Genomic DNA, 14,027 nt, shown 5'->3' with positions numbered 1-14,027 from the left:
TTCATTTTACTTGGATCCACAATCAACAGCCATGGAAGCAGCAGTCAAGAAATCAAAAGACGCATTGCATTGGGCAGATCTGCTGCAAAGGACCTCTTCAAACTGTTGAAGAGCAAAGATGTCACCTTGAAGACTAAGGTGTGCCTTACTCAAGCCAGGGTTATTTTCAATCACATCATATACATGTGAAAGCTGGACAATGAATAAGGAAGACCGAAGAAGAGTTGATGCCTTTGAATTGTGGTGTTGGCGAAGAACATTGAATATACCACGGACTGCCAAAAGAAGGAACAAATCTGTCTTGGATGAAGTGGGGCCAGAATGCTCCTTAGAGGCAAGGATGGCAAGACTGCGTCTTATGTACTTTGGACATGTTGTCAGGAGGGATCAGTCCCTGGAGAAGGACATCATGCTAGGCAGAGTACAGGGTAGGTAGAAAAGAGGAAGACCCTCAACAAGGTGGATTGACACAGTGACTGCAACAACGAGCTCAAGCATAACAACGATCGTAATGATGGCGGAGGACCGGGCAGTGTTTCGTTCTGTTGTGCACATGGTCGCTATAAGTTGGAACCAACTCGACGGCACCTAACAACAACAACAACACAGCATCAACATTTTTGTTATGTAATGTCCCTCTACAGTATGATTTTTCACGGATGTTAGTGCTAACACTGTATAAAGAAAAACCAAGTCCACTGCCATCGAACCAATTCCGACTCATAGCGACCCTATAGGACAGGGTAGAACTGCCCTGTAGAGTTTCCAGGGAGTGCCTGGCGGATTCAAACTGCCCACCCTTTGGTTAGCAGCTGTAGCACTTAACCACTACGCCACCAGGGTTTCCTAACATTGTATAGACATGCCATAATTCAGATAACTAATTCTCTAGTATGGGAGAATTTGTTTCAAATTTTCCTCTCACGAGTAACGCTACACTAAAAGTGCTTAAAGAGCCCTGGTGCCATAGTGGTTGGGAGCTCTGCTGCTGACCAAAAGGTCAGCAGTTCGAATCCACCAGCCGAAGGAGCCCTGGTGGCGAGGTAATTAAGTGCCAGGCTGGTAACTGAAGTCTTGGCGGTTTGAACCTACCTAGCGGGCTCAGCAGGGGAAAGACCTGTCAGCTCCCTTAAAGACTACAGCCTACGAAACTCTATGATTCTACTGTCAGGTGGGGTGACTATGAGTCGAAATAGACTTCACGGGCACACAAGAGCAACAAATGTATTTGATTATTTCTTTAGAACAAATTCTTACTCGTAGAATTGCCTCTCGAACTCGAAAGAAACTATTTAAATTTAGTGCTGTCCGCTGGAATAGTGATATTCTTCAGTGACATCCATTTTCGCCTTCCCCCTCCAATTACTCTTCACGGAAACATGATCCATTTTCGCGCGGAGAAAAGGCCTTTTCCAGACTCGCCCGGTACTCTCCCGCCCTCGGCTAGCTGGAGCACAAAACCCCACTGCTGCACCCAGCCAGTAACCCAGAGGGCGGTATTTGGACCGAGATTGGTGAAGCGTATCATTCCTCCACTAGCAGGGGGCGCTGTGGGCGCTCGCCTCAGCGAACGCCCCGCCCCGCCCTGCCCCTTCCGCGGCGGCCGGGCTTGCGGAAGTGTTTCTAGGAGACGGCGCTCGCCGGCTGCGCCTGCGCAGTGGACGTTAGCCGGGGCGGGCTGACGGGCTGAGGCGCTGGCCGGCTGAGGAGTCTTGGTCTCTGTCGCCGCTGGTTTTCTCTCGTTTCCTGGGGCGCCCGTGAGGCGGGCTGCCGGCAGACGTCTCCTCGGCATGGAGCACATCCGAACGACCAAGGTAGTCGGGCGCGGGAGAGTTGGCGGAGGCGGGGGGTGACGAAGGCTCGGCCGCCGGCCGGGGTTGGGGACGGCCGGGCGGGGCCGACTCCGGGCGGGGGCCTGGCCGGGCGGGGGCCTGGCCGGGCGCGGGTCTGGGTGGGGAGGCGCGGCGGGCCAGGGCGTGCTCGCCGCGGGCGGGCGGACGGGCGGGCGGGCGCGGAGAACGCTGTGTCGGTAGGAGCCGAGCCTCGCTGCAGCCCCCGGTGTCGGGGTGCGTACTGTTGGGGCTGCGGGGGGAAGTCGCGGGAAATTAGGCGCCGCCCTCGCAGCTCGGCACTTCGTCGACCACATTGGGGGCGGAGGCCAACATCGCGGCTCCCAGCTGTGGGCCGCCTCCGGTACAGGAAAGCCAGTAAATGATACGGTGCTGTAGAGCTTGCACGGGTTCGTGCTTTATTGTCCCGGGTCACAGATTCTTGTGGCAAGTTTGGGAGCAGCCGACATCGACAACACTCCGATGTGGGTCGCTTTCTTGTCTTTCCCCAGTCACTTAGATTTGTTTTTTCCATCTCTGCCGGACTCGTTAAGGAGCTCTGGTGGCACAGTGGTTAAGCGCTCGGCTGCTAACCGAAAGATCGGCGGTTCGAGTCCACCAGCCGCTCCTCGGGAGAACGATGTGGCAGTCTACTGCTATACAGGTTACAGCCTTGGAAACCCTATGAGGCAGTTCTCCTGTGCCCTATGGGTTCGCTAGGAGTCGGAATCGTCTGGATGGCATTGGGTTTGGCTTGACTATTCAGTCGTTGTGTTAAGTGTCAGTAAACCAAACCAGTTGCCGACCAGTCAATTCCGACTCCTGGCGACCCTGTAGGACAGAATAGAACTTTCCCATAGTGTTTCCAAGGTTGTAATCTTTACGGAAGTAACGAAAACAGATCGCCACATCTTCCTCCCGCGGAGCTGGTGGGTTCTCTAACAGCCAGCCTTTTGGTTAGCAGCCAAGTGCACAACCATTGTGCCGCCAGGACCCTTTTTAATTGTCAATAGTCAGCTTTGTAAAGGAGTTATGGAGAAGGCAGAAATATATATTCTAAATGTTACTGTTGGAATTGTTCAGTGGGATTTATTAAATTCCATGCTTAATTTTCGTGTGAAAGACATTTAATTCGAAAACAAATATTTAAAAGTAAACTGAAGGAACTGACATCAACATATTACCCAATTACTAAGAACATTTAAGTTAAACCTCAGCTTTGGGAAGGAGAAAAACATAAACCGGGACCAGAAGAATTGAATCATCTGATTTTAAGATCTCTCTGAGCCTAACAAAATCTGGAAGAGGACCCACCTGTGAAGCCTGACTTTCTTGTTTTGCTGAAACCATCAGTCAGGTAATACTCATCTTACAGGTGCCATTCATTTAGGGGAAAGTCAGACAAAAGTTTTCTTTGTAAGTTCAAAGAAGAATTTGAGATCTGTGCTGTTAAAATGTTCCAAAGATCTTATAAGGTGCACATGGAGTTTTATTAGAGCTCATTTTGACATTGTGTATACTATACTGAAAAAAATGGAAGATGTTAAAAATTGACTCCTTTTTAAAAAAATCACTTTTTTTTTTTTTTTTTAAGAAAAGGCAAAAACTAGTAGGAGGTTCAGAGGTGGAAAAGAAGACTAAAGCATGAATCAGGTCAGGTTCTTGTCCTGGTTCCATGCTTCCAAACCAAAAAAGAAACCCAGTGCCGTCAAGTCGATTCCGACTCATAGCGACCCTATAGGACAGAGTAGAACTGCCCCATAGAGTTTCCAAGGAGCGCCTGGTGGATTTGAACTGCCGACCTCTTGGTTAGCAGCCGTAGCACTTAACCACTACTCCACCAGGGTTTTGCGTATTATATAGTAGTTGTGTACACATGCTTCCTTCTGTACACATGGAACCTCGTCTTTGCACCTTTCATCATGCTTGCTAACAGTGAATACTACATGTAGAAAGCCAGTAAGAGTGAATTAAACAAAAGTTAATTGGCTGGAATAACCCTATTCCTAGGTGATTAGGATGAACAGAATTTTGGAAAATCTGTAGGAGCCTTTGCTTATTTTAAGCCCTTACTCCTTAAGTCTATGGTAAATACGTATCTTTGTTTTTACTTTTGTAGTTGTAGTCCCTCTACTTATTTCCTTGAAGATTGCTGCTGGTGACTTTCATTTCATTTTCATGTTCTTCCTCTACCTACCTATAACTTTCTTCAGTTAATCTTTGATGTAGTCTTATGTTTTCACAATGGGCCTATGCTGATTGTTTAGTAAGGTCCTTTTTTATGCCTTTTTAAAGACTAAAATATTTATGACTAATTTTAAATTAAAATTGCTTCTCAAGTGTGTGATTTTATTACTTCGGCTTATTTTTCTAGCATTTGACTACTACTATGAATAATCTTAAGTGGGTGCATGTAGATGACAGTTAAATACTTACTAGGTACCTATTACTACTAGGTTGTTAGGAGTCGGAATCAACTTGATGGCAATCGGTTTGGTTTGCTTTTGGTTACTATGTGGCAGGTACTGTACTAGACACTGGAATATAATAGTGAACAAGATACACCTCAGAATACATTCTGATAATTGTTGTACAGACTATAACATTTTCTTAAATTATTAAGAATTTATTAGGAGAATAACTTATTCTTAAGAGGCCAGTTTGGACAGCGCCAACTTTTATTTCTGTTGGGCATATCCTTCACCTGAACATAGTTAATTTGCTGCAAAAATAATTTGTAAATATTGCAAAACCAAAAATGGATTGTTTTAGGTTTATTTGCTGTTTCGAACTCTGTAGTTTATAGTCAGTGTGATCAAGAATTAACAGTAAAGTACTGTATAACAATTTGGTGATTTGTTCTATGTTGCTGACATAGCTGTACTTGAAAAGTACTAATTATCATTTATTGAGCAACTGTGTGTCAGTATAGTCAGATACAGTATTATTCTGTTAATTTCACAGTATAATGTGATATGTTAATTTATATAATATTTTAAATAATCCTGCCAGTTGGGTATTATTACATCCATTTACAACTGAGGAGTAGATGTTAGAGAGCTTAAGTAACTTGCCCAATTAGCTTATAAGGAGTAGAACCAAATAACCAAACCCGTTGATGTCGAGTGGATTCTGACTCATGGCGACCCTAAAGGATGGAGTGGAACTGCTCTGTAGGGTTTCCACAGAGCGCCTCATGGATTCAAACTGCCGACCTTTTGGTTAACAGCCCTAGCTCTTAACCACTATGTCCCAGGGTTTCCATAAGGAGTAGACTTGGGATTTGAACAGGTTGTCTAACTGTGAAGACTGTGTATACTTTTTCCATTGCCTCCCTAGTTTTAATTTAATTGTTAAATTTTTATTAATTTTCAGTCATTAATAAATCCTAATAATAGGCCTCAAAGCCTTTCCTTCCCCAAACCTCTTCTTGACAGACGTAAATAATAATTAGTATTTTTAAAATTGTTTGGGGTCACTGTTTAATCTCTTGTTAAACGCAGTGTTTAAGCTGAGTATTAGTTAAATGGCTTTATAGTTCTAAAGTTAAGGAACAGGTGTATCCTCTTGTTTTGGGCCATCAGTTAAAGGAGGAACATGAGCACAAATGAAAGAGCGTTTCCAAGATAGTCTTAGGAATTGTGTAGCTACCGCTTATCACTTGAGCTCTGGTTTTGCTATAGTGAGATAGTCCTGCCAAGAAGCAATGAGAAATATGCAGAGCCAGTTCCCCTTTATACAGCCTTCCTCCTTTCCTGCCTGGCTTTGGAATTTTGGATGACATCATATCTTGGTGTCAAATGATATTGTGCTATTTGTGAATGGAACTTTACAGAATGGAATGGAAGATTGTTTTCCTAAGCCATAGGTAAAAGAGTGCTTCCTAGAGTTTGTTACAGAATAGAATGTCCCATGAGTATCTGACTCTTCTAGGGCTCAAATTGAGTTCTTCCAAAAGTAGTGCACAATTTGTTCTTAATTTATGCCCTCTTTTTGTCATTAGTATGTGAGATCGTACATATATGTATATTATAAATATATTATCTGTTATGAAGAGGGAAGGAGACATAAAATTAAGAATGAACCAATAAGAAGAAACTGATATTATCTTGTCTATGAAATAAGAACCAGTAGGTTTTGTGGAGATCTGAATACCTCCCCAAGTAAACTACTGTTTTTGTCTGTCAGTTTTATTGTCTCCATTTTACAGATGAGAAAAGAGGTAAGGTCTTTGGCCTTATGGTGCTTATGTTCCACTTCACAAAGGGCAACTTGATGTACTCTTTCTTTTTGGTAGTTAATTCTTGGCAAGATGTCAGTGCTATAGGATGTGGAATAAAGATTCTAAGAGTCTCAAATGGGTGCCTGGCATAGGGAGGGAACACAAGCCAGAGGAGAAGAGTATTTTCACTTGATAGCCAATACATTTTTTTTTCTTTAAATAATTTTTATTGTGCTTTAAGTGAAAGTTTACAAATCAAGTCAGTCTCTCACACAAGAACCCATTTACACCTTGCTAAAAAAAAAAAAAAATTTTACACTCCCAATTACTCTCCCCCTAATGAGACAGCTCGCCCTCTCCCTCCACTCTCTCTTTTCATGTCCATTTCGCCAGCTTCTAACCCCTTCCACGCTCTCATCTCCTTTCCAGGCAGGAGATGCCAACATAGTCTCAAGTATCCACCTGATCCAAGAAACTCACTCCTCACCAGCATCCCTCTCCAACCCACTGTCCAGTCCAATCCCTGTCTGAAGAGTTGGCTTAGGGAATGGTTCCTGTCCTGGGCCAGCAGACGGTCTGGGGGCCATGACCATCGCGGTCCTTCCAGTCTCAGTCAGACCATGAAGTTTGGTCTTATGAGAATTTGGGGTCTTCATCCCACTGCTCTCCTGTTTCCTCAGGGGTTCTCTGTTGTATTCCCTGACAGGGCAGTCATCGGTTGTAGCCAGGCACCAACTAGTTCTTCTGGTCTCAGGATAATGTAGTTTCTGGTTCATTTGGCCCTTTCTGTCTCTTGGGCTTATAATTACCTTCTGTCCTTGGTGCTCTTCATTCTCCTTTGATCCAGGTGGGTTGAGACCAATGGATGCATCTTAGATGGCTGCTTGCTAGCGTTTAAGACCCCAGATGCCACTCTTCAAAGTGGGATGCAGAATGTTTTCTTAATAGATTTTATTATGCCAGTTGACTTGGATGTCCCCTGAAACCATGGTCCCCAGACCCCTGCCCCTGCTACGCTGGTCTTCGAAGCATTCAGTTTATTCAGGAATCTTCTTTACTTTTGGTTTAGTCCAATTGTGCTGACCTCCCCTGTATTGTGTGCTGTCTTTCCCTTCACCTAACCTAGTTCTTACCTAGTATCTAATTAGTGGATGCGCCTCTCCCACCCTCTCTCCCTCCCTCCTCTCTTAACCACAAAAGAATGTTTTCTTCTCAGTTTAAACTATTTCTCAAGTTCTTATAATAGTGGTCTTATACAACATTTGTCCTTTTGCAACTAATTTCACTCAGCATAATGCCCTCCAGGTTCCTCCATGTTTTGAAATGTTTCACAGGTTCCTCACTGTTCTTTATTGATGCGTAGTATTCCATTGTGTGAATATACCATAATTTATTTATCCATTCATCCATTGATGGGCACCTTGGTTGCTTCCGTCTTTTTGCTATTGTAACAGTGCTGCAGTAAACATGGGTGTGCATATATCTGTTCGTGTAAAGGCTCTTATTTCGCTAGGATCTATTCCAAGGAGTGGGATTGCTGGATTGTATGGTAGTTCTATTTCTAGCTTTTTAAGGAAGCGCCAAATCGATTTCCAAAGTGGTTGTACCATTTTACATTCCCAACAGCAGTGTAGAAGTGTTCCAGTCTCTCCACATCCTCTCGAACATTTATTATTTTATGTTTTTTGGATTAATGCCAGCCTTGTTGGGGTGAAATGAAATCTCATTGTAGTTTTGATCTGCACTTCTCTAATGGCTAATGATCGTGAACATTTCCTTGTGTATCTGTTAGCTGCCTGAATGTCTTCTTTAGTGAAGTGTCTATTCAAATCTTTAGCCCATTTTTTAATGGGGTTATTTGTCTTTTTGCAGTTGAGTTTTTGTAGTATCATGTAGACTTTAGACATCAGGCGCTGATCAGAAATGTCATAGCTAAAAACTTTTTCCAGTATGTAGGTAGTCTTTTATGAGTCGGAATAGACTCGACAGTACTGGGTTTCTGGTTAGGTAGTCTTTTTACTCTTTTGGTGAAGTCTTTGGATGAGCACAGGTGTTTCATTTTTAGGAGCTCCCAGTCATCTAGTTTTTCTTCTACATTCCTTATAATGTTTTGTATACTGTTAATGCCATGTATTAGGGCTCCTAATGTTGTCCCTATTTTTTCCTCCATGATCTTTATCGTTTTAAATTTTATATTTAGGTCTTTGATCCATTTTGAGTTAGTTTTTGTGCATGGAGTGAGGTATGGGCCTTGTTTCATTTTTTTGCAGATGGCTATCCAGTTATGCCAGCACCATTTGTTAAAGAGACTGTCTTTTCCCCATTTAACTGTTTTGGGGCCTTTGTCATATATCAACTGCTCATATGTGGATGGATTTCTGTCTGGATTCTCAATTCTGTTCCATTGGTCCATGTATCTGTTGTTGTACCAGTACCAGGCTGTTTTGACTACTGTGGTGGTATAATAGGTTCTAAAATCAGATAAAGTAAGGCCTCCCACTTTGTTCTTCTTTTTCAGTAATGTGTTATTTATCTGGGGCCTTTTGCCCTTCCATATGAAGCTGGTGATTTGTTTCTCCATCTCATTAAAGAACGTCCTTGGGATCTGGATTGGAATTGCATTAAATGTATAGATCGCTTTTGGTAGAATAGACATTTTTATAATGCTAAGTCTTCCTATCCACGAGCAAGGTATGTTCTTCCACTTATATAAGTCTCTTTTGGTTCCTTGCAGAAGTGTACTGCAGTTTTCTATGTATAAGTCTTTTACATCTGTGGTAAGATTTATTCCTAAGTATTTTATTTTCTTGGGGGCTACTGTAAATGGCATTGATTTGGTGATGTTCTTTTTTTTTGGTGTAGAGGAATCCATCTGATTTTTGTATGTTTATCTTGTATCCCGATACTCTGCTGAACTCTTCCATTAGTTTCAGTAGTTTTCTGGAGAATTCCTTAGGAATTTTCTGTGTATAAGATCATGTCATCTGTAAATGAAGATACTTTTACTTCTTCCTTGCCAATCTGGATGCCCTTTATTTCTTTATCTAGCCTAATTGCTCTGGCTAGGACTTCCAGCACAATGTTGAATAAGAGTGGTGATAAGGGGCATCCTTGTCTGGTTCCCGTTCTCAATGGGAATGTTTTCAGGCTCTCTCCATTTAGGGTGATGTTGGCTTTTGGCTTTGTATAAATGCCATTTATTTTGTTGAGAAATTTTCCTTCTAGTCCTATTTTACTGAGAGTTTTTATCATTGAATGAGTGTTGAACTTTGTCAAATGCCTTTTCTGCATCAGTTGATAAAATCATGTGATTCTTGTCTTTTGTCTTATTTATGTGGTGGATTACATTAATCGTTTTTCTAGTGTTGAACCATCCCTGCATACCTGGTATGAATCTCACTCGGTCATGGTGAATTATTTTTTTGATATGTTGTTGAATTCTGTTGGCTAGAATTTTGTTGAGTATTTTTGCATCTACATTCATGAGGGATATAGGTCCATAATTTTCTTTTCTTGTGGTGTCTTTACCTGGTTTTGGTATCAGGGATATGGTGGCTTCATTGAATGAGTTTGGTAGTATTCCATCCTTTTCTATGCTCTGAAATACCTTTAGTAGTAGTGGTGTTAACTCTTCTCTGAAAGTTTGGTAGAACTCTGCAGTGAAGCCCTCTGGACCAGGGCTTTTTTTTTGTTAGGAGTTTTTTGATTACCTTTCAATCTCTTCTTTTGTTATGGATCTATTTAGTTGTTCTACCTCTGTTTGTGTTAGTTTAGGTAGGTAGTTTGTTTCTAGGAATTTATCCATTTCTTCTAGGTTTTCAAATTTGAGTATAGTTTTTCATAGTAATCTGATATGATTCTTTTAATTTCAGTTGGGTCTGTTGTAATATCGCCCATCTCATTTCTTATTTGGGTTATTTGCTTCCTCTCCTGTTTTTCTTTTGTCAGTTTGGCCAGTGATTTATCAATTTTGTTGAGTTTTTCAAAAAACTAGCTTTTGGTCTTGTTAACTCTTTCCATTTTTTTTTTTTTTGTATTCTAATTCATTTAGTTCAGCTCTAATTTTTATTATTTGTTTTCTTCTGGTGCCTGAGGGTTTCTTTTGTTGCTCTCTTTCTGTTTGCTCAAGTTGTAGGGATAATTCTTTGATTTTGGCCCTTTCTTTTTGGATGTGTGTATTGATTGATATAAATTGGCCTGTGAGCACTGCTTTTGCTGTGTCCCAAAGGTTCTGATAGGAAGTGTTTTCATTCTCATTGGATTCTATGAGTTTCTTTATTCCATCCTTAATGTCTTCTATAATCCAGTCTTTTTTGAGCAGGCCAATACATTTTTATATGTAGGGCTACAACTGTTGATTACAGAATGTAGATTAAGGATGGCCCTTGGTCCCTGTCTGTCTCCCTGAGGCAATTTTTTCCCCTTGAAGGTAGATAGGAGTCTGGATTTTCTGAATGTGATTCTGTGTGTATGATTTCCCATCTGTTCCATCCCCAACTTTGTAATCAGATGAAATTTGAACTTCCTGCTCAGACCATTAAAGTACCTTTTAGTGCAGGCCCATACTTGGCAGTGATTCCACTAAATGACCCTTAAGGTAAAATGTGTTGGTATTTACTGTCCCTCACAATTACAACTGTGCCCTCCAATTCCTTTCTCCCTGCCCCATTTTTTTCTTCTTTGCTAATTTTTTTCTCATAACCTTCCCACCTTCCCCATTTAGACTTTGCCTGTTGGTAAAACCTGTAATTAAAGGAGCTTAACACTCTGTTAGTGCTTCAGTGATAGTGACCTGAAAGAGTTATAGCTGGTTTTTAAACATCTGACTTAAAACATTTCCAGGCAAATACTAGGGAAAATCTGTAGCAACATTTGTAAATAACTTTCAGTTCCTTGGTGAAAAGGAGAAATATAAAGAAGCAGTTATTTTTTAGAAATTGGTGAAGTCTGTGGTTTGAAATTTGTATGTTGATAATTTTAGGGAAAAAAAGATCCAATTTCTTTTGCTTTTTTTAGGATTTGTAGCAAAGAACAGTATATTTTCCCAGAAATTCTTTTATTTTCTTTAAAACTTTAATTTCAAAGTAATGGGATTATTTTAGAATGAATTTAGGTTAATTTTGTAATGTGTCACATCAGTATAGAGTGCATATTGAAAGTTATGTATAATGATTTTCTACTATTATATTTTCTTGATTTGAATGTAATTTTGCAATTACTAAGGTAACGAATAATCTTTTTTATAATCAAAATGGACTTTCTTTTCTCTCAGACTTAAAATTTTCTTTCTCTATGTTCTGTCTTAGTGGATGACAACCAGTCTGGCAAGTTTAAAACCTAAGAAATGTCTATTTCTCCTTCTTCTTTCTCACATCCAGTTTCATTATTTTCAGATGGGCTTCCTCTTTATCCTCTCCTTCAAGGCTTAGCACAGAGCCTTATCATAGCTCTCCAAGTCGCCCCTAGATTGCTTCTTAGCTTAGTTTGCTTCTTACCTGGTTATGCTGCCACCAGTTTCTTCCCAACTCAGCATTTTCTCTGCCTTGCCACTGGAATGATCTTAAAAACCATATGTGGATATTTGTACAACGTGGTGGATGTAATTGATGTCATGGAATTGTACCCACTTGCATTGAGTCGATTCCGAATTGTACCCTTAAAAAATGGCTAGAATGGAAAATGTTTTGTTATATATATTTTGCCACAATAAAATTAAAAAGAACATATCTGGTCATGGATTTAGTGTGCTTAAAAATCTCTGTAATGTTTTATCTATAGCACAGATTCTTGACTTTAACATATGTTTCTTTTTCATTAGATAAATGCTGTACTCCTTCACTATTATGGCTTCTCTTTTGAGAATTCTGCATTTTCTCTGTATTCCCATTATTCAAGAACATTTTGTTGATATTTGCTTTCAACATTTATATTAGAATGGAAATACTCTATTACAGTAGGAAAAAGGATAGCTTTTTCTAACTGTAGAGCATATTAGAATTTGAATATGCTTTTAAAATCTATGTACACACTTTTGCCTTTCTCCGTTTAAACATAACTGGACAATAGCTTAGCACAGAAAACTGTCAGGACTCAACCTTCTTTACTAGGTTAATAACAATAGGAATTTTTGCAAGTATTTATCTGAGCACCTTACTACTTACTATTTGTCAAGCAAACTGATATAAAGTAAAAAAAAAAAATGTTTTTTTCTTTTTTTTTACCTGACATTTATTATCTGACGTTAAAGGTACTACATCTCTCGAGGGAGAGGTAATTTTTATTTTACAGATGAGATGCAGACAGTTAAAGTAACTTGCTTAGGATTAATGCTTAACTTTCACTTGATAGCCAATAAATTTTTGTTGAGTGAATTAGTAAACTCCCTTGCCTGATATGGTGTATTTGTGTATCTCATGTTCTTCAAGGCTATGGGTGTGTGTATGAGGGAGAGATACAACTGCATATCTTAAACGGTCAACGTTGTAATCAGCACCTTTAAAAAGAGGGAGGATTAGATAAGCTGGGGTAGAATGAGCATCAGTTACAGAAGAATGACCTGGTGAACTCCTTAAAAGTATGAATTCTTGGTTTCTTTCTCATGAGATGATTGAGTAGACTTGAGGTGGGGCTTGGGATTTGTACTTTTGCAAAGTTTTGGAGATGATTCAGATGATTAAGCTTTGAAACTTATATATGGCTGACCAGAGTTAAAGTTCTAATGAAGGGAATTTCAGATATCTTTGAAGGTAGAAACTCAGGAGAATTGGGAAATAGACTTATGGTAAATTGCTGAGAAGAGTATTTTCAACCTCAGTTTCCCATCTTGGTAGGATCTCAGACAGAAAGAACTATGTAGTACTTTGCATCTCTAGAGAGTGATTTTGTCCTAATTGAGTGACAGGATTGGGATAGAAGACTGAGAATCCAGACATGTATAAAAAAAAAAAAAGAAAGCTGAACTATAACTGTACACTCTCCTAGTAATTTGTTTTTCATTTCTTCATAATTACTGAATGACTACTGTTCACCCACTGTGTAGAGAAAAGATAGCACAGAGAACTGAGGAAGAGGTCTGCAGGAGAATCCTGTTTAATAAATCATTGGATGATTTCAGTCCAGGAGGCCTCTGGTAAATTGTGGGTGCCTTCTGTGAAACTATGGGAAATAGTAATAAAAAGGAAAAGCTAGGGGAAACAATTTCTCTGTGGCAGTTCACCTTATTGTCAGACACTATACTAGTCATTACGTACTCAGACATAAACAAGACAGAGCTCTTGCCCTTGGATATATTATATATAGTCTTCAGTGGGAGAGACAGACACCTGAACAGATGATTTCATTGTAATGTAGAAATTACTTTAATAGTGGTGGAAGGGGCAGAATTAAAAAAATATTTAGGGGGTAGAGTTAGTAGGAATTGGCAACTAATTGAATGTTGGGGGTCAAGAAGAAGTCAGAATGAGTTTCAGATTTCCAGTATGGGTGATGTATATGGAATGAAGTAATACTAGCTTAGATCAGAAATGCAAAATAACAGATTTGTGAGGGGTGAGAGGTGAAATTCGTTCTGTTTTCAGTAGGCATTCAAGTGGAGGGAATATAACTTGGTAGAAAGATGTTCAGGCTTGGGATATAAATGTGCTATATCTTACTAGCTGTAAGACCTGGGACATTTACCTAACCTCTCTAAGTCTCCATCTATAAAATGAAGATAGTAATAGTACCTACCACACAGGAATTGTGAAAATAAAAAGAAATAATCTATGTTAAGGACTTAAAGTAAAAAATAACCAAACCAAACCAAACCTGCTGCTGTCAAGTCGATGCCAGCTCATAGTGACCCTATAGGATAGAGTAGAACTGTGCCCTGGAATTTCCAAGGAGCAGCTGGTGGGTTCAAACTGCTGACCTTTTGGGCACATAATAAGAGCTCAGTGCCATGCCGTAGATTATTGTTATTATGTGTATAGCAGATA

At 40.2% G+C, this 14,027-nt stretch overlaps 1 protein-coding gene across 2 annotated transcripts in view; it reads left to right on the top strand.

Annotated features, from left to right (window-relative positions):
• Positions 1–1,665: 1,665 nt before the first annotated feature.
• The window catches only part of MTMR6 (myotubularin related protein 6), a 62,378-nt gene continuing 50,016 nt past the window's right edge, over positions 1,666–14,027 (top strand). For both annotated transcript variants that reach the window (XM_049867161.1, XM_049867162.1), the window contains exon 1: positions 1,666–1,814. In XM_049867161.1, coding sequence (XP_049723118.1) covers positions 1,791–1,814 — 24 coding nt within the window. In that variant the 5' untranslated portion in view covers positions 1,666–1,790. The remainder of the gene's footprint in view (positions 1,815–14,027) is intronic.

The sequence above is a fragment of the Elephas maximus genome, chromosome 23 (assembly GCF_024166365.1).
Source record: "Elephas maximus indicus isolate mEleMax1 chromosome 23, mEleMax1 primary haplotype, whole genome shotgun sequence".
In the NCBI taxonomy this organism is placed as follows: Eukaryota; Metazoa; Chordata; class Mammalia; order Proboscidea; family Elephantidae; genus Elephas; species Elephas maximus.
Note: the sequence above shows the minus strand (reverse complement) of the source record. Positions and strands in the feature narration are given on the sequence as shown.